Source organism: Prionailurus viverrinus, chromosome A3, assembly GCF_022837055.1.
Source record: "Prionailurus viverrinus isolate Anna chromosome A3, UM_Priviv_1.0, whole genome shotgun sequence".
NCBI classification, from domain to species: domain Eukaryota; kingdom Metazoa; phylum Chordata; class Mammalia; order Carnivora; family Felidae; genus Prionailurus; species Prionailurus viverrinus.
The window spans coordinates 25418285-25438882 of NC_062563.1; the positions used below are offsets into that span (position 1 = coordinate 25418285).

Below are 20598 nucleotides of genomic sequence, written 5' to 3' on the forward strand. Positions count from 1 at the left end.
TGGGGCCTTCTGCTGCTCCACTTTCAAATTAGAGATGGGTCCGTGAGGCCCATGTGAGAGCAATGATTCATAGGCCAAGATGCCAAGAAACTGCCTCTTGTGACGCTCCCCGCTCCCTGCTCCCTTCTACGTCGCAGGCCCCAGAAAGAATTGTAGAGGTGGTGTTTCTTTCTCCATCGTTTGCTCGGGTTTACAAGAATCAAGCTTTGAACCTGACGCTCTCCTAAACCAGAACATCGTGCTGCACGCATTCCACCCCCCAGAGCGAACCCCATGTCGCCACAATCTGTGACTTCAGCTGGGCTGGTTTCTTTAACGAATTAGAGGGTATTTATAAAAAGAAACGTTATTTCTTTTCCCCTCCCCTTGTCATGTTCCAGATGGATAGGGAAAGAGTGTGTCTTCCTTCAGCCCTGAAGAGCATTTGGGTAAGAGGGGTTTCATTCTAATCAGAGAATCTCCTGCAGGACTCGCTCATGACCTACAGGCCGCAGGGGTCCAGGTGGACGGCAGAGGGAAAGCTGGGCTCCCTTCTGGCATTGTTTTTAGAGACGCTTCCTCATGGAGGGTTCCCTGCTTTCTGCACCAGGTCTCCGTGCCCAGAGCTTTGCAGGTGTCACGATTTCACAAACAAGATGGGAAAACAGGCAAAATGGAAATGTAGGTCATAGGGTCTCCATCCAAAACCTTGTTCCCACTGCTTTTCCAGGCTTCCTCCGTCAGACTGTCCTCATGGGCTGGATGTCAGCTGAGGGAAGGATCAGGGCCAGACCACATCAGCTCTTATGACTTTCCTTTTTAGGGGGTCTTTTTAATGTGTGTCATGAACCCCTTTGGCATCTGGTGAAGCCTATGGACTCTTCTCAGAATGCTGTATTTAAACCCATTAAATAAAATACATAGGAGGGACGCCTGGGTGGCTCAATCGGTTGAGTGTGTGACTTCGTCTCGGGTCATCATCTCATGGTTCCTGGGTTCGAGCCCCGTGTCGGGCTCTGCACTGGCAGCACAGAGCCTGCTTGGGATTCTTGCTCTCTCCTCTCTCTCTGCCCCTCCCCTGCTCACGCTTTCTGTCTATAAATAAATAAACAAACAAATAAATAAATAAAGCTTTAAAAATAAATAAAATACATAGGATTATTGGGGTGCCTTGCTTGCTTAGTCAATGAAACATGTGACTCTTGATCTTGGGGTTGTGAGTTTGAACCCCACATTGGGTGTACAGATTACTTAAAAATAAAATCTTGGGGCACCTGGGTGGCTCAGTCGGTTGAGTGTCCGACTTTGGCTCAGGTCATGATCTCATAGTTTGTGAGTTCGAGCCCCACATCCGATTCATTGCTGTCAGCATGGAACCTGCCCCAGATCCTCTCTTCCCCTCTCTCTCTGCCCCTGCCCTGCTCTCTCTCTCTCTCTCTCTCTCTCTCTCTCTCACTCTCTCTCTCAAAACTAAACATTAGGGGCGCCTAGGTGGCGCAGTCGGTTAAGCGTCCGACTTCAGCCAGGTCACGATCTCGCGGTCCGTGAGTTCGAGCCCCACGTCAGGCTCTGGGCTGATGGCTCAGAGCCTGGAGCCTGTTTCCCATTCTGTGTCTCCCTCTCTCTCTCTGCCTCTCCCCCGTTCATGCTCTGTCTCTCTCTGTCCCAAAAATGAATAAACGTTGAAAAAAAAATTAAAAAAAAAAAAAAAAACTAAACATTAAAAAAATTATTTTTAGGGGCACCTGGGTGGCTCAGTCGGTTAAACGTCTGACTTCAGCTCAGGTCATGATCTCACAGTCTGTGGGTTTGAGTTCCACATCGGGCTCTGTGCTGACAGTTCAGAGCCTGGAGCCTGCTTCAGATTTTGTGTCTTCCTCTCTCTCTACCCCTCTACTACTCATGCTCTCTCTCTCTCTCTCTCTCTCTGTCTTTCTCTCTCTCTCAAAAATAAACATTAAATTTTTTAAATCTTTTAAAATAAAATCTTAAAAAATAATAAAAATAAAATGCATAGGATTACAAAAGACAAGAATTATATTGACTATAGAGTTAATTATCAAAATATTTTTTAAATTTGTGATTTAGTATTATATGTTCTTTTTTTAGCACACTAAATAAATAGTAGCAGATCTAAAAGTGTCATGATTTCACAGGTGCATTAGGCATAAACAGTACCTCCAGATCCGGCAGCAGCTGTGACAGGGCACTGATGTAGTTGTGGTTTCTGTTGCTGGTGAAGTCCTGGTGCTGCTAATTTGCCTCTGGTCTGTTGCCTGCATGGAGTTGAAGGAGATGTTACATTGCAGTCAGAGGCTGGTGAATTAATAGATGTAATATTTTTTTTCCTGTCCAAGTTCCTGGAACTTGGGTTCATGGGTCACAGATTCAGAACTTATGTTTGAGAGTGACGTCAGCCTGACCACATGGCAGCTGTCCTTAACCTAGCCCGGAACACGGGAATAATAAAAATACTGGCTGACGTTGTCTGAGTCTCTGCCAGTACCAAGTACCTGGTGACATTGGACGCTAGGACTCGGCAATGGAAGAAGCCAGCTCCTGCTCACCGGGGGCTTAGAGTCAAGGGAGGGAAGGCTGGCACATGAATACACAAATAAGATAATTTTGGAGAGCAGTGGGTGCTCTGAAGTCAATAGCACAGGGCAGTGTAATAGAATGACATGGAAAGGGAGAACAAGAGGGTCTGTTTTCCAGGGAAGGCCTCTCTGAGATCCACGGTGAGGAGAGAGCAGAGATACAGAGGAAGGGTGTTCCCAGCACAGGATCTGCAAAGTGTGCAGAGGAGGGAACCAGCTGAAAGCATTCCAGGGCCTGGCAGGAGGCCCGTGTGGCTGGGACAGAGTGCAGGGTGGGGGTGCGCTGGAGTGCTGGAGTGAGTGTTGGAGATGGAGGCTGAGAAGCTGGCTGGGCCCATCAGGCAGGCTTTGTGGGCAGAATAAGTGGTTTGGGTTTTCTTCTAAGTGTTACGGGCAGCCTCTGGCAAATTTAAGCAAGGGAGTGATATGATGCGATTTACATTTTGGTAAGATTCTTCTAGCTACAAGTGGAGAAGAATGTAGGGGGCCAGGTTGGCAGTAAGGATCCAGTAAGGAAGTTACGTCATGGTCTGGGTGAGAGACCATGGCAGCCTGGACCAGGGTGGGGCTATGAGGTGGAGAGGAGTGGACAGATGTGGGATGTAATTTGGAGAGAGACTTTGTGGCCCAGGGCTGGGGGCGGGGGGAGCAAGAGGGGTATAGTGAATGACCCCCATGTTCCTCCTCCTTAGGCCTTGCCCCCCCACCTGAGAAAGGAAAGCCCTGACCTTGCCCCCCCACCCTTGCCTCCTCAGCCCCCTACAGCCCTGGGGCCCCTGGCATGCGGGCTTCCCAGCTGGCCCCAATTGTTGTTACTCCCCAGGGAGTCATGGGAACACACTCCCCCTGCCCCTTTCAGCCCCCTCTTCCCAGACAGGGCCAGGCCCTAACAATGCCCCCTCAGCCAGCCAGTGGCCTGGACACAATGCCCCTGATTCGGTTCATTGCCAGCTCTAGGAGGCCTGCTGGGTTTCCTGGCCTGTTTGGCATATATATAACTCTGGCTTCCAGCAGGGATTTTTTTTTTTTTTTTTTTTTTTTAACAACAACAACAACAAAAATCCCTGGGTCCTCCTTTCTGAATATCTTAATATATTAGAAAAAGCTTTTCTCTTCCTATCCTGAGCCCTCTGTACTCCCCTCCCTAACCGCACTTGCCATGTGCCTGTCAACCGCCCCCCCCCCCCCCACCGCCCCGACCAAATGCAGGTCAGCAGGTGTCAGCAAGAAAACGAGAGAAAGAAAGAAAAGCCGCTTGCTCCACCATGGCCAACCTCGAATGTGCTGGTGATGCTGAAGATCATGAGAATAATCTGAGGGCTTGTGACATGGCAGGCACGGTGCCCAGCGCGTTTTGTACACTAGATCTCACTACTTCTAAGACACCATCAAAGATGAGCTACAACATTATTTTGAGCCCCTGAGAAAGAAAGGAGCTACCAACGAAAAATTTAGGACAGGCCATTGATCGTATGATGCACCTCAGTTTCAGAGGTATTAAAATATGGCGGGGGGGAGTCTTAGAATCCATGGAATTATGAGATCGCCTCATCTACACACCTCATTGCCCCCTGAACGTATTTTTCTCCTTGTCTTTGTGCCTATCTGTGCCAACCAGAGTTTGGAGGGCAGTGCAGGGATTGCCTGATGAAAACTCTCCTAGTCTGCAGCCTCCCTAGAACGATTTTCCTTGCCTCCTTGAGAGGAGATGTAGGCAAGCTGCCTCAGTGATTCATCTTTCATTCCTAATAACAGCTGACATTTACTGGGCCCTCCCTCTGTGCCAGGTACTGTCCTAAGCACTTTAATGCCCCAACAGCCCCATCAGGTAAACACTATTTTTGTCATCCTCATTTTACACATGAAAAAAACAGAGCCCCTCCCCTCTAAGGGTCCCTTACTGACACTGCAGCTCTGGTCCGGGCAAGCACAGCTACTGTGTCTGGTTTCCCCCCTCTCCTTGGAAAAGCATCATCCCTTCTCAGAGGTTGGAGATGATGTAGAGAATGGAAGTGACACTGGGTGAGCTTTGAAGGGAAGAGAGGTCCCCAGAGCCTGAGTTCAGTGGGTAGTAGGGTTTGGGGGAAGGGAGGATGGCTTATCAACCTGGGACCTGTCCACTTTCACCGTTGTACCTTGAACCCTCTGACCCACACCCTACTGAACTATGGACCGATGGATGGCCCAAGAACTTGGCCAAGGCCATCCAGCTGGGCAACTGTTGGCTGGGCAAGCCCCGTGTCTCCTGTTTCATCATGAATGCCCACTTTTTCTGCTCTTCCACACCCATGTCTTCTCTGCAAAACAGAGGAGCTGTGCAGGTGCTAGTTAGTTCCTCGACAGTAAGAATATCACTAATGCTAGTTAACATTTATTGGGCGGTTACTCTCTGCCAGGCACGGGCATCAGGGATTGCAAACTCAGATGGCAGGGCAAGTAAGGTCACTAGGTGAGGCAAGCCATACAGGGACTATGGTGGCCTAGAGGGTCAAGGCTCTGGTGAAATGGGGCAACAGCAATTGCTCAGCACTGTGATGGCGTGGCTAGTGTTGCCAGATATTACGGTTTTAAAGGAAAGCCAGATATTTGAATTTTTATATAGCATTTTCCAGTTTAAGAAAATTTTAAACTAATTCACAATTCAGGAAAAAAAAAAAAAAACCTGTGGGCAAATTAAACCATACCTGTGAGCCAGTTTGCAAATCTGCTTGTTTGCTTATTTAACCCGGACACCCATCCTATGAAGGAGCCTTTGCCCCTTTTTGTACAGATGGGGCGAGCTCTTTAAGAGCATAAATCATCTACTCAAGGTCATCTAGCTAAGCCACGTAGTTGGGGTCTGACTCCTGCAGCTTGCTCCTGTGTTTGATGGCCTCTCAGATGGGTAAGAGGCCTGTGTTCAGACACAACCAGAACTGGCATGGTGACAGAACATCTCCAGGGACGGCAAACCGTCAGTCAGAGAATTCAGTGTAGCAGTGAGGGATCATTTGAGACAAATGTGATGTTGCAGACATAAAATTCCCGACCTCCCTCTGCCAGAACTCAACAATGGATGTCTCTGTGCCCCTTAATAAAATTCAGTCACCACAGAATCATTTCTCCCAATTAGGCACTCCTTATAATGATGGGATGTTCATGTTTGGAGACTTTTTTTTTTAAACCTAAGAATGTATGTTTAGGTGAGGTGGTGTATGTGGAATAAATAGCCTTGAATTATTTGTGGTGTTTGTCAAACTTCTTAATGAGCATATTGTACACGTTCACGTAAATAATTCTGACTCTCCCACTGGACTGTGAGCTCCAGGTATGAGAGATGGGTCAGTTTTGCTTCCAGCTGTCTCCCCAGCACCTAAGCGTAATGTCTGACAGAACTGCTCAATAAATATCTTGTAGATTGAATGTCTGATACAATTGCTCAATAAATATCTGTGGAAGTGAATTGACTTGTCCAGGGTCACACAGACCAATGTTCCCATTTACATCCATTTGATTTAGAAGTTCATGCTATCACTTCTGCACAATCCTGCCTCTTGGAAAAACTCAAAGGAAAGATGTCTCCACACTGAGGATCATGGGCCCAGGAGCTTCCACACCTTTGGACTCTTTTAGAGTTAGATGTTGGTAGAGATGTGATGATGGGGGTGAGCGCCTACTAAGTTAGGCCACTATCCATCATAATACCTTTTGGACACCGCACATTATAATCTTGACAGACCTGAGCCTGGCTTGTGGGGTATTTATAGGGGGTCTTGAGGTATAAAGTGCAGGCCCTAGGGTTTTGCCATGGAACAGGCTAAGTTCTCATCTCATTTCTGCTCCCTGACCTTGAGCTGCGAGTGGCCCTCCCTGAGCCTCCTTCTTCTTGCACCATGTGGATAAATAAGCTTCACTTAGGGGATTATTGGTTGAAAGGATATCATCACTGGAAGTGGCTGCCCAGTAACTGTGGATTTTTTGGAAGCCTACCAGCCAGAAGAGAACTGTTGATGTTGAGAACAGCCTTATCAGTATCTCCCAGGCTTGAGGCCAAGGGGCCCATCTTTCAGGCCTTTGCTGCTTTCAAGTGGGTATTAATAGATACAGAAGGACCTTATCTCTTCCTTGAATTCACACTGGGAATTCTGGTCTTCCCTCCTTTCTGCTGCAGCAGGACAGGAGGGATTGTGGGAAGAAGGGCACCTGATTCTACCTGGGAGGTTGGGTACTTGAATACTTTGGGGAGAGCAGAGCTTTGGTAAACCTCTAGCTTTGACCTCACCAAGCATGAATAATAGCCTTTCATCTGCTAGGTAAGCTCATGCCCTTGGGGCCTCAGCTTGTCCATCATGAAATGGGGCAATAACAACATCTGTCTTCCTTCTCCAGCAACCAGTACAGTGCTTGGTGTATGACAAGTGCTCAATAACTGTTTGTTGAGTGACTATTGGGTATGAGAGGACTTTACAAAGAGAATGTTGCTGTTATTGAGACCCTTTGGGAAGATATGGAGAAAAGAAACTCCCATCTGGAATGGGACTGTTGCCGATTTCTCTTACCCTCTGTCAGAGTCTGGCTTGGTTATTTCAAATGAGACCTACCATTCTAATAATGGTGGCTTATCTGGGGAGAAGGAACAGGATGATCCCGTGGCTGGCAATCCAGCATAGGCCAGAGTCCATCACTGGCTGGCATCACAGGTCTCTACTCCCGAATGGGCCTCAGTTTTCCCATCTCTACAGCAAGAGGCTTGTGCAGTCTCTATGGTCCCTTCCAATGCTGACACAATCTAAGATTTACAATGAGCAATTTCCAAAAACTGCTTAGGAAACTCCTGCTGCTTACCTAAACCACCTTATAGTTTATAAAACACGTTCAGCTCCCTTATGCTTCTTATCCTCATGGCAAGCCTGGGAGAGGCCAAGGTAAAGTGCCCATTTTACAGATGAGGAAACTGGAGCTGAGAATTGTCCTCAAGGGGCTATAACTTGAGGCTGCACCACACATTTTGGTTATACAGGTATACTACTTGTTCTCAAACGTGAACCTGCATAAAAATCACCTGGAATTGAGGGGTGGGGTGGGTAGGGTAGTCCTTGTGAAAATGTAGATTCCTGGGCACTTAAGAGACTCTAAATTGGAAAGGCTGGGGTGGGCCCAAAGGTAACAAGTGCCCAGGTAATTCTGAAGCCTGGTGCCTAAGGACTACTCCTGGAGAGTCAGGGCCTCCTTGTTGTATGCTGGGTAGCTTCAGGCATCAGGCTGTTTCTTTCCTAACCTTTCTCAGCATCTGCTCTGGGCCGACCAGTGTTGGGAGGAGGCCCTAATGGAGCTCCCTGTCTTGGTAGGAGAGGCAGATGGAGAAATTGAGTGTGTGGTCAGTGCTGGAACAGAGGCAGCATTGGGCAATGGCGGCAGTGAATAACTAAGACTCTGGAGGGCTCTCTGGAGGAAGTCATGTTTATTCTGGGCCTCAGGATTTGATCCTTGTTTGTGTATTACTTGTTTTTTTTTTTTTTTTTTTTTTTTTTTTTTTCCCCTGTGGGTCATCCCCACCAGATGGCAGGCAAGTTCATAGAAACGATCAAGTCTCAGATCTCTGCCCTCAGAGCTGGCACAAGGCCTGGCACAGAGAAGAGGACAATATTGGTTAAATCAGCTGACCTGAGCAAAGAGAAATGGCTGATGGAGAGGTCACAGGGCCTCAGGATTAAATGCATTTTCATGCTCAGCACCCTCACTTCCTCCCTTTGTGAGATCTAACATGGAGTTAATGGTGGACATTCCTCATCATGTTGTAAACATTTGTTACCTCTGTTCCTCTCCTCCTCTTTTCACTAGACTGAGCTGTTCAAAGTCTGAACTAGGAATGAGGCACAAAGCAGACTCTCAAAACGTTTGTTGAATACAGGAGTGAATGAATGAGTTCAAGGAGAAGCTGTGCATTGGCTATTGAAGATTCCAGCTAAAAGGGGGCTTATAGGAAAGCCCCAAGCTGTGTTGAGCCAGATGTCCCTCCCCATTTTCTAGCAGCCCCCTTCTGCTCAAGCTGACAAGGGCAAGGCAGGTGCAGGATTTGAAAGTAAATATATAGGTGGGGCAAGTTGAGGATGGGAGCAGCAGCTGGGACTTTGGAGATGGGCTTGAGAAGCTAGAAACGCGGAACAGCAGCACCTAGTTATCTAGACCGAGCTTGTTGGGGCTACAGGTGGAGGAATCTGGGGGTCACGTGAGGTCTGCGTATGGTGAGAAGTGCAGAACGGACCCTCTGTCCTAAAGGTCTCCACACACAGGGATCAGCAGGATGCGATGAGTCGGGGCGGGAACCTGGCCACCACGCCTGGGGTAGGGACAGTCCCCGCTGGGGGCGGGGAGTGCGAAACCTCCTGGCACCGCCCCGACAAAGCCTGCGCGCGCCAGGTTCCGCGATTGGCCGCGCCTCCTCGCGCCGACGCCCCGTCCCGCCCACCGCCGCCGGTCCGGTGCGCTGCAGCCAACGGGTGCTGTCGCCGTCGCCCACGTCACAGTCCAGACAGCCAATGATGGGAGCGCTCCGCGGCTCGTGGCTCTTTCGCGGCAAAAAGGATTTGGCGCGTAAAAGTGGCCGGGACTTTGCAGGCAGCGGCGGCCGGGGGCGGAGCGGGATCGAGCCCTCGCCGCGGCCTGCAGCCATGGGCCCGCGCCGCCGCCGCCGCCTGCCACCCGGGCCGCGCGGGCCGTGAGCGCCATGGCCGTGGCCGGGGCCCCCGCAGGCGGCCCATGCGCGCCGGCGCTGGAGGCCCTGCTCGGGGCCGGCGCGCTGCGGCTGCTCGACTCCTCGCAGATCGTCATCATCTCCACGGCGCAGGACGCCAGCGCCCCGCCGGCCCCCGCCGGTCCCGCCGCGCCCGCTGCCGGCCCCCGCGACCCCGACCTGCTGCTCTTCGCCACGCCGCAGGCGCCCCGGCCCACACCCAGCGCGCCGCGCCCTGCACTCGGCCGCCCGCCGGTACGGACAACACAAGGGACACTGGGCCGAGTGCGCGTCTGGACCCCCGTGCTGACCCGGGCGGGGCGCGGTTTTTGGCCAGGAGGCAACGGGGGCGGGGGAGGGGGGTGGGCCGAGGCTCCCGGGCTGGGCGGGGCCGAGCCTGGGTTGGGCCTCCGGGCCCCGCCCCGGGGTGCGGGGTGACCTCGGGCCAGTCCCCGTTTGCTTCTGTGCTCTGGGCCTTGGCTTCCCAGAGCCGCTCGAGGGTCAGACTCAGTGATAATAATGGCCCACGTGTATTCAGCTGGCGCTGCCTGTATGCCAGGTCTCTGGCAGACTTGGAGCCAGCTAAAACTCACAACCATGCTGTGAGCTCAGTGTTGTCACTGTGCCCATCTTGAATTGAGGCCCAGAGAGGGGAAGTGACTTGCCCCCGGTCCTACGGCTGCAAGTGGCGGGTCAGGGATTTGAACTGAGGCCTGCTGGCTTCAGACCAGAACTCGTGGCGGGGTAGTGGCCACGGCGCCTTGGGGAGGTGAAGGGGGGGTGTCCTGGAGCCAAACTTTTGAAGAGTCATTGAGGAGACCCTCCTTTCTGCCTAGATGCTCCACTGCCAGGTGCAGGCCTGGGCCTCTGGGGACAGGCCTCCTGGCTGGGAGGCCTTCTCTGCAGGGGCGGGGTGGTTGGGCCAGCTGCTGATCCCCTCCCTCTGCCTGTCCTTCCATCTGCCACCCTCCACCCTCACAGGCCCTGGTTGCCATGGAACCTCATTAATGAGACAGGCAGACCCCTAGGCCCCCAGGGAAGTACTGGGTGGGCTGGGCCTCAGGGAGCTGGAGTGGAAGCCCCCAGTGCCAGGAGAGAGGAAACATCCCAGGGAGATGCTTTGATAAAGTGCTGCTGGAGCAGCAAGAGGTTCAAGACTGGGGGGGCGCAGAAGAGGTGGCTGAATTGGAAGAAGGGAGTAGAGGCCCAGAGCTTGGACCCGTGGGCTTCAGGACAGGGTGTGGAGACCAGTTTGACTGGCAGAGCCTGTGGGTGAAGGTGGGGCTTGGGAGGCAAGCAGGGGCCAGGCCAGCCTGGCAGGATGGGGTCTCAGCAGGGGGCTTGGAACAAGTGGGAGGGGTGAGGCAGAGCCCAGGGCAAGGAGGTGGAAGCTGTCCAACTGCTTATGGGGGCCTGGGTGGCAGCTGGTCCCTGAGGCATCCCAGCAAGTCTCCCCTAACTCCCTTGGCCTCACGCCCAGTTCTGCCTTCCTTCCGGAATCACCAAGATGCTAATAATAATAACAATAGGAGCCACCATTGTTTTGAGACTGTTTTGTGTGTCAGGCTCTGTGCCAAGCACTTCACCCAATTAATTTTCAACAACCATCCCCTTTTACAGATAGAGAAGCTGAGACCCAGAGATGGTAGGTCATTCAGCTTAGTGAAATGGTGGGGCCAGTCCAAACTTCCTGAGCGGTTAACCAATTAACCACCGAGATGCCTTGCCTCCTGGAGATGCTAATAGAGGGCGAAGGAAGTTCACAGACCCTTCTAATGGGTGAAAGAAAGGAGGAGGATTCTACCAGGGGTGGGTCACCTATATCCCAGTGGCCTGTCTCTGCCGGTGCCAGCTTGGGTCCTGGACATGAAAACTGCATTTAGCTGACTGATAAGTACTTAGCAGGCCTGGGGCTGTAGAAGCTGAGCTCCACGCTCAGAGGGACTGCCAGAGACTGGGCTGAGGAAATGTCCTCCACCCCACCCCCAGTGGTGTCAGATGCAGCCTCTGTGAGCCTGAGCATTCCATTCATTCAGCTGTTGTTGAGTTAGTGAACACCCAAGAGGTACTAGACAGAAGCAACTAAAAACCTCTGCCCTCAACAGGACTTAAGTGATAGTAGCCACTTCCTGTCAGTGGATGGTAGGGGCGAGGGCTGGCACCATCGTGGAGCTAAAGCCCAGAAACATGGGCCCAGCTTTTGCCCTCCAATACCTCCCAACTCCTGTACCTCTGGGTAGCCACTGGCCATATGAGCTGTGGCCTCCACTGACCCTCTGCACTGGCATTTGTTTGGGACAGTCTTTGAAACAAGCTACAGGTTCAGCTTCTGCATCAGTGAGCATTCATTGAGCATCTCTAGTGTACAAGTCTCTATGCAATTCAGCCATTCCTCCAGGCCCTTCCTGTCCACCTCTATCCTGTCATGGCTATTAAAAAACAAATTAAATATAATGCACATTTACTGGGGTGCCTGGGAGGCTCAGTTGGTTGAGCCTCCAACTCGAAATTAATTTCTATTTAGGTCCTGATCTCTGGGGTGAGATTGAGCCCCACGTCAGGCTCTGCACTGAGCTTGGAGCCTGCTTGGGATTTGCTCCCTCTGATCCTCCCCCATGCGTTACTCCACGCGTGTGCGTGCTCACTTTCTCAAAATAAACATTTAAAGAAAATACACATTTACTACAGAAAAAGAGTTAGACTAAAAAGTTGAAGGGGGCAGAATGCCAGCCCCATCCATTTTTCCTTCTGTTTTCTTTTCCTAAGCCTCTTTTTTTTTTTTAAGGTGGTTGTGACAGCTTTCTTTTTCTTAAATTTCAAAAATTGTAGTTTTTCCTTTATTTCTGTGTTCAAACAGTGGATCATCCACACCTTACAGATATGGTAACAGTCCCCCATGATTGTCCCCCACCCACACACCATACAGAGCTGGCTCCTAGAATGGATTCTAAAAAATATTTTAGATATTTAGAAACTGGAGAAAAATGTTTCGTGAGCTTGTTAGTCCAAAAAGGGATCATACAAATGCATTGCCCTCTAACGTTTTTCTTGTCATTATGTCTTCGAGAGGATTCTGTGTCACCCTGCCTCAGTCCTGGACAGCTGTGTGGTATTCTAGGGGCTGAATGAGCCACACTTTTTGTGCCTCCCCTTCCACCGATGGGTATTTGAGCTGTACAGGTTTTCTTTTTTTTTTTTGCCAGTGTTCTGTGTTTCTTCACCTCTGCCTTCCCAGGCCCCTGTGCTCAGATCTCTAGAGAGCAGTGGTAGAAATTGACATTTGCTTGAGGCCTTGGTTTAGGGTGTGGCATTGACCTGTCTTCAGGGGGGGCAGGGGCCTGCAGAACAGGGAGAAGAGGAGGGGAGGGGTGCCGTTGGCAGGAGCATGCTAGGTTCAGGCGCCAGGGGCAAGGCTGGAGAGGAGGTACATTCTGGTTGGCTTTTCGGGGCTAGGTTCTGGACTAGGCTCTAGGGAGGCAGGACTCATGGTAGATAGGAACGTGGGCTCAGTGCCAGCCTGTTAGGACTCATCCTGGCCCTGCCTCTCACTGTGCAACCTTTCCGAGGTACAGTTTCCTCGGGCAGTGGAAGTCATCATGGCCTCTGCTTGCAGGGTCTAGGCAGAAGCTTTGATGACCGAATGCAGGCAAAGCAATGATTTAGCAGTACCCATTACACAAGAGGCACTCAGCACGTGTGAGTGCTTCTGTCCCTGGGACACCTGAGGGAACCTGTGAATGTGCAATCAGAGGGAGGGTCTGTGTGGAGGTTCATATAATAAACAGTAGTTGATGCCAGGCACTGCATCCATTGATTATTTAGGCCCAGTGCCTGCCTCCGAGGGGGCCCTGCCCTCCAGGTGAGACAAACACATCTGCAGAAATTTGTATTGAGAGATAATGTGGGGAAAGATCAGGTATGAGGCACTTCAGTGGGCGAAGGGACCCGGTCTATTGCAGGATCAGAAAGTGATGGGGAAGGTGCCTGCCCCCAGAGGTGGAAGGAATTGGTGTGAAGAGTAGGAGGGAGGGAGGTGAGGGCACTCCTGGGAAGGAACCAGTATGGGCTAAGGCTTAGAGACCTGTCTCAGCAGAAGTGCAGGTGGAGAAGTGGCAGAGGTGGACATTAGGGTAGAGAGGGACAGATGGAGGTGGGGAGATGGCTGAGTGGTCCACATGGGAGGAGATAGTGGCTGTGGTGATGGGCTTTCTTGGCAACTGCATGTGATGAGGGCATGGCTGCCGAAGGTTCTAGCTGGGGTTATGTGTGAAGGAGGGGTATGGCTGGTTTGGGTCAGGCTGCACTTGAGAGGCCTGTGAGACTCCATCCTCCAGTGTGGGTAACTAACCCGTGGGGTGTTCTGGGTGGAGACCCTGGCTCAGCCGCTTCTGGGCGGTGTGACATTGGGCCTCTCTGAGCTTCAGTTACGTTATCTGTAAAATGGGGCCATTATTGTGCTGCTAGTCCCACAAGACGGACTGAACATGCAGAGCATGTGTGAGCACCAGCTGCCGCCATGTTCAAACAAAAACCAGAGAGAGGAGGCAACTCACCCAAGGGACCTATATCCTAATGGCATAAAACAACAAACAACTAATACAATACCGTATGTGAGCTATACTAGAATTGAAATTAAAAGCTTAATTAAAAAAAAAACAACAAGCATTTATTATCACACAGTTCTGGTGGGGTAGGAATTCAGAGGAGACTTAGCTCAGTGCTTCTGCCTCAGGATCTCTTCTGAGGTTGCAGCCCAAATGTCTGGCCAGGTTGCAATCATCAGAAGGCATGACGAGGGTTGGAGGACCTGTTCCCAGGCTCACCGATGGTGCTACTGCAGGAAGCCTCAGTTCCTTGTCCCCCTGGGTCTGTGTGACATGGCAGCAGCGGTCCCCAGAGTGAATGGTCCAATTCAGAGAACAAAGAGGAAGCTCCAGTGCATCTCGGACCCCGTCTGAGAAGTGACTGGTCACCACTTCCATCACGCTGCTCATTAGAAGCAAGATACCAGATCAGAACTATATTCAAGGGGAGGAGAATTAGGCCCTGTCTTTCGAAAGGAAGAGTACCAAGAAATATGCAGACAGGGGCGCCCGGGTGGCTCAGTCGGTTAAGCAACTTGACTTTTGCTCAGGTCATGATCTCACTGTGCGTGGGATTGAGCCCCACTTCGGGCTCCGCTCTGACAGCGTGGAGCCTGTTTGGAATTCTCCGTCTCTGCCCCTCCCCTACTTGTGCATGTGTATGTGCATGCGTGCTCCCTCGTATGCGCGCGTGCTCTCTCAAAATAAATTAAAAAAAAAGAAAAGAAATTTGCAGACATATTTTTAAACCACCACAGGCCCCCAGGGAGGTAGTGGTGGAGCTAGAACTTGAACTCGGGTCTTCCGCCCTCCACTTGAGTGATCTGTCCTGTGTGGTAGGATTGTGTCCCCTGGGATCCCTCACACACTTAGATGTCCTGGTAGAGAAAGTGGGGCAGGGGTGGCCCAGGAGCACCAAGCCCTAAATTAGGTCTATTCTGGCCTCACTTCTGGTTATTGAGCATCATCCCATTGTTTCTACCACAGGTAAAACGGAGGTTGGACCTGGAAACTGACCATCAGTACCTGGCCGAGAGCAGCGGGCCAGCCCGGGGCAGAGGCCGCCACCCAGGAAAAGGTACCCACAGAACTTGGGCTGGGGCAGGCCCCCTGACCCGGCCCAAGTTGGGGGTGTGGACAGACAAATATGCTTGCAAAGTGAGCTCTGGCTGTCAGGCCTGGACCTGAGCCAGGCCTCTGGAGGCCCCGAGGGGCAGCTGGAGTGGCCGCCCGGCATGGCTTTCCAAACCCTGGGGGGTGGGGAGTTCCCCAGCCAGAAAAGGAATGCCATGTGGTTGGCAGGCGGCAGCCCCAGGGCCTCCCCGTCAGCTTTGCCAAGGGGAAGGAGCCATCTATCCCTCCCACCCCTATCCCTCTGCCCTGCATTGCCAGGAAGGCTGGCCTGCCTGGGGTGGGGGGGTGCTGAGGGAGCCACCTCGCCTGGACCCCCAGGTGTGAAATCCCCAGGGGAGAAGTCACGCTATGAGACATCGCTGAATCTGACCACCAAACGCTTCCTGGAGCTGCTGAGCCGCTCAGCTGATGGTGTTGTTGATCTGAACTGGGCGGCTGAGGTGCTGAAGGTGCAGAAACGGCGCATCTATGACATCACCAATGTCCTCGAGGGCATCCAGCTCATTGCCAAGAAGTCCAAGAATCACATCCAGTGGCTGTAGGTACCAGCCAAACAGGAGGGCAGGCAGAGACTGAGGCACAGGGCTGGACCAGCCTGGAGGAGCTGAGAGCAATACCCACCGTGGCTGCCCGCATCCTTGTCATATAGCTGGGGAAACTGGGGCTTAGGGAGTAGAGGAAGGTACACAGATCTCACATATGCAGCTTAATGCACCTTCATGTATTTCTTTGCCTGGGGAGCCACCATCCAGATCAGGATAAAGAACACACCCAGCACCACAGAAAGTTCCCTGTGCTGCTTCCCAGTTGTTGCCCACCCCTCACACTGTTAGGTGATCACTCTTCTGCCCTCTGTTGCCATCAATGGGATTGTCTAACACATCTGCTTTGTTCTTGTTAATTCTTGTTTTATTTTTCTCCTCTCCTCTTCCCCCCGGCCATCCTACTCCTCTCTCATTGACACATCTGCCTTTTCAGTTTTTAGCAGATGATTCCATTCTGCATCATTTTTGTCTTTTTACTTGACCACATGTCTTCGAAGTGCTTCCACGCCTGTACATCCAATGCATTCTCATCCTTTTATACAACTTTATAGTATTCCACAGCATGCCTGCACCATCATTTACTTATCCTGCTCCCTGTGAGGGATATGTTGGTGTTTACAGACATTCAGGCCCAACTTTAGACCCCTACCGGACTGACTTAGAGCCCAGTTCAGCTCTCTGCTGCTTCCCAGTGAGAAGCCAGACCCAGAGAGGGACAAGGGCTCACTTAGATCTCACAGAACAGGCAGCAACAGACTGGGTGCTGAGGGTCCGGGCTCCTGGGCCAGGAGCTACAAGCCCTCTCTTTGCCTCCTGCAGAGGCAGCCATGCAGCAGTGGGGATCGGTGGGCGGCTTGAAGGACTGACCCAGGACCTCCGGCAACTGCAGGAGAGTGAGCGGCAGCTGGACCACCTCATCCATATCTGTACCGCCCAGCTGCGGCTGCTTTCTGAGGACTCTGACAGCCAGCGATATCCTTGGATCTTTGGGATGGCCCCCATGGAGGACAGGACTGGCGAGTGGGCGTCCCATCCAAGTGGGACTGTGAGGTTACCCTGGGCCCTGGATTCAGGAGAGGGCTCTGGCTTTGGATGCAAGTTCTGGGCTCAGCATTTACTTGTTGTTATGCTGGACAAGTTACTTAACCTCTCTGAGCCTCAGCTTCATCTGTAAAAGGGGAAAGTAATCAATTCTGAAATTGCACAGATTAAAACAAGAAAACTTAGTACAAGCAATAGTAAACATTTATTTGGTAGTGATTCAGTACATGGCCATAGCTTCATAGCTAGAGATCTAAGTTCTTGTTTGTCTTTCATCTAGAAAAATAGTAACTTATTTTTAAGATTTTATTTTTAAGTAGTCTCTGCATCCAACATGGGGCTTGAACTCACAACCCCGAGACTAAGAGTTGCACACTCCACTGACTGAGCCAGCCAGGCGCCCCTAGAAACTTTATTTTCAAATAAGGGTTTTGTTTTGTTTGGTTTTGTTTTGTTTTGTTAGTAAATACCCAAATTATGTTTAAAAGTTTTGGAGACAGCCACCAATTGACACCAAGATCATGGGTCAGAATAAATTCTCAGCACCAGGCCTGGAGTTGTCTTACGTAACTTACATGAAATTATTGCAGGCAACCATCATTACTTTGGGATTAGATGGGTAGAATGGTCTCACTGTACAGATGTGGAAATTGGGGCTCAAGGTGTGAGATAGGCCCAAGCACCAACTATGTGCCAGGCCCTGGGGTGGGGGATGGAGAGGACAAGAGAGACTAGGTAGGTGTGGGCTCTTATGAATCCTCTGGGTGGGTGGCCCCAGAGGTCATAGATGACGTGGTCCTTGACTCCACCAACCCTGGCCTACGTGACCTGCCAGGACCTTCGTAGCATCGCAGACCCTGCAGAGCAGATGGTTATGGTGATTAAGGCTCCTCCAGAGACCCAGCTCCAAGCCATAGACTCCTCAGAGGTGAGACTCGGGACTCCAGACCTGACCAGGACAGGCTGGGGTGGGCTGGTGGTCAGCTGAGCCTCAATATACCCTGCCTGCTGCCTCCACCCAGACCTTTCAGATCTCCCTTAAGAGCAAACAAGGCCCCATTGACGTTTTCCTGTGCCCTGAGGAGAGTGCAGGCGGGATCAGCCCTGGGAAGACCTCATCCCAGGGGACAGCTTCTGGGGAGGAGGACAGGGCAGTTGACCCTGCCACCACAGTGCCACCACCGTCATCTCCCTCCTCATCCCCTGCTGCGGATCCCAGCCAGTCCCTGCTCAGCCTGGAGCAAGGTGGGTGAAGGGTGGGTAGCTGGGTGGGGTGGGTCTGGGCTCCTCTCCCAGCTGGGCGGGCAGGCGTGACAGCCCCCTCTGCCCTCCCCGCGGGCCGTCCCTGGCCTGTGATGCTCCCCCATCTCCCCAGAACCTCTGCTTTCCCGGATGGGTGGCCTGCGGGCCCCTGTGGACGAGGACCGCCTGTCCCCGCTGGTGGCGGCCGACTCGCTCCTGGAGCATGTGCGGGAGGACTTCTCCGGCCTCCTCCCTGAGGAGTTCATCAGCCTGTCCCCTCCCCACGAGGCCCTCGACTACCACTTTGGCCTTGAGGAGGGTGAGGGCATCAAAGACCTCTTCGACTGTGACTTTGGGGACCTTACCCCCTTGGATTTCTGACGGGGCTTCGGGGGACCAGGGCCTCCTGAGATCCCACCCTGTCTCTGCAGCCCTGGAGCCCCCTGCCCCTGGCCGTCCCCCCAGCCCGATTGGATATGTTTAATTTATACCCTATCTCCCCTATCTCCGGAAGCTTCTAGCTCTGGAGTCTGGCTATGGCCAGGAGGCTGAGCAAGCCAGGAAGGGAAGGATTCTGTTTGTGGTGTGTATGTGCATGCACCCAGCACCCAACATGTGTGTACACGGGGTGAGTGGTGTGTGAGCATGTGTGTGTGCATGTACCGGGGAATGAAGGTGAACACATCTGTGCGTGCACTGAAAACACGCCCCAGTGTGTCCACGTGTGTGTGCATGAGTCCATGTGTGCGCGTGGTGGGGGCTCTAACTGCACTTTTGGTCTCCTTGCTCCAGGGGCCCCACGAGGCCCAGGGTGGCCACCTGCCCCCAGAATCCTGCGTGCTGACCAGGCCAGGTGGAGAGGCCTTGGCCTGCTTGTTTGCAGGACAGCGAGAGCACTTCTGTCGTCTTAAAAGGTTTTTCTGATCGAAGCTTTAATGGAGCGTTATTTATTTATCAAGGCCTCTTTGGCAAGCCTGGGGCACCAGCTAAGGGTAGGAAGGATGTGGGACTGATGCCCCAACTCCCTATATGCCTGAGCGAGGGCGGGGGTCCCTAAGCTGTAATTTGCCCCACTCCGAAGGAGCTGAGGCCTGAGCGGTTTATTTATTGGGATATTGAGGGAGGGAGACAGACTGACTGACTGACAGCCATGGGTGGATTGAGGGGGTGGTCCCTTCCCAGGGGGTCACTGCAGGACCCCATCTGCCCCCCAGGATGGATGTGAGATGGGAGAGGTGAGTGGGGGACCTTCACTGACAGGGTGGGCAGGAGGGGTGGGTGAAGGGCTGCTCCTAGCCCAGACCACAGGGGCCCCTCCTGTGGCATTTGAAGTGCCCCCTCTACCCCACTTCTTGCTCTGCCCCACCCTCCAATCTGCACTTTGATTTGCCTTCCTAACTGCTCTGTTCCCTCTTGCTTTGGTTTTAATAAATATTTTGATGGTGTTTGGGCTGGGTTTTGGGACTGTGTTCTGGGAGCAAATCTGAGAGAGGGAGAGGTAAAGGTTGCTGGGAAAACACCCCTTGTCTACTTCCCCACTCCCTGCCCCTGCTTGGTTTCATTTCATTTGAGCCTCCCAGCCACAAGAAAGGTAGACTTCATCACCATTTTTATCCTAACTTAAAAACTGATCCAGTGAAGTGGTAAGTGAACTCCCCTCCCTTTCCCAGTCCCAGAGAGGCCACTCTGATTGCTGTGTTCCTTCCAGATGTTTCTGGGCATTTATAAATATGGAACAAATAATTACAACAGGCTGATTTTGTGTCAGGTTCTTTCAGGTTCTGGGGACACATTCCCTGCCCTCATGGGACTCTTGGGATCTGTTGGAAGAGACTTACACAAATGGGAAAATCAGAGGGTTTCCTGGAAGGAGTGATGCTTGAGCTGAGAGCTGTAGGATAGTTACCTGAGGAGGAAAATAAGAACCCACTTAGCAGACAGGGCATTGTGGTCAGAGGCCCCAGGGCAGGAGAGAGAGGGGCACAGAGGACCTCAGAGAAACCAGTGTGGAGTTCTGACGTGAGGGCTAGAGTGGAGAGAAGTTCAGTGTTGGGGTTTATTCAGGGGACAAGGACTCACTCGTGAGCCTGAGATAGCAGTGACACACCCTGTTTTATATTTTATTTTATTATTTAAAAAAAATTTTTTTTTCAACGTTTATTTATTTTTGGGACAGAGAGAGACAGAGCATGAACAGGGGAGGGGCAGAGAGAGAGGGAGACACAGAATCGGAAACAGGCTCCAGGCTCTGAGCCATCAGCCCAGAGCCTGACGCAGGGCTCGAACTCCCGGACCGCGAGATTGTGACCTGGCTGAAGTCGGACGCTTAACGGACTGCACCACCCAGGCGCCCCACCCTGTTTTATATTTTAAAAGCTCCCTTTGGCTGCTATGTGTTGGATGAACTGAAGAGGGGCCAGAATGGCAGAGGGGAGGGTAAAAAGGACCGAGTTGAGTTTGAAAGGGGAGGGGAGGGTGACTGGGAGGCGATCCACACGGATCTGTTTAACCCTTAGGTGAGCTTTCTCTGAGCCAGGTCCTATTTTAAGCCCTTTACAGTCAGTGTGTCCCCACAACAATCCTATATGGTATCTACTATTACCCCCATTTTGCAGAAAAGGATACAGACGCTCAGCTGAAGTCCCTTGCAGGTCTTACCCACAAGGTGTCAGTCTGTTCTGCAGTTTGCTTTGTCGACCCTACAGTGGTGTGGGACCTGCCCTCGGTGCCCCCGCCCCGCGCAGCCCTCTGTTCTGTTGCTGGCT

General features: G+C 52.0%; 2 protein-coding genes across 3 annotated transcripts in view; both read left to right on the forward strand.

The window, feature by feature from the left end:
• The window catches only part of PXMP4 (peroxisomal membrane protein 4), a 33003-nt gene extending 17644 nt beyond the window's left edge, over positions 1–15359 (forward strand). Inside the window, exons 4-5 of the transcript XR_007150947.1 lie at positions 14859–14949; positions 15324–15359. The gene's annotated coding sequence lies outside the window, so the exon portion shown is untranslated. The remainder of the gene's footprint in view (positions 1–14858; positions 14950–15323) is intronic.
• E2F1 (E2F transcription factor 1) lies at positions 9169–19278 on the forward strand. Of its 2 annotated transcripts, XM_047853136.1 has the most exons (8): positions 9169–9543; positions 14859–14949; positions 15324–15543; positions 16370–16522; positions 17405–17519; positions 17614–17836; positions 17967–18152; positions 18626–19278. In XM_047853136.1, exons 1-8 carry the CDS (start codon positions 9283–9285, stop codon positions 18742–18744), a joined length of 1368 nt encoding a protein of 455 aa, XP_047709092.1. In that variant the 5' UTR covers positions 9169–9282; the 3' UTR covers positions 18745–19278. The 2 variants fall into 2 exon arrangements, with proteins under 2 accessions (XP_047709092.1, XP_047709093.1); XM_047853137.1 differs by having other exon boundaries at positions 9171–9543; positions 17967–19278.
• Positions 19279–20598: the final 1320 nt, after the last annotated feature.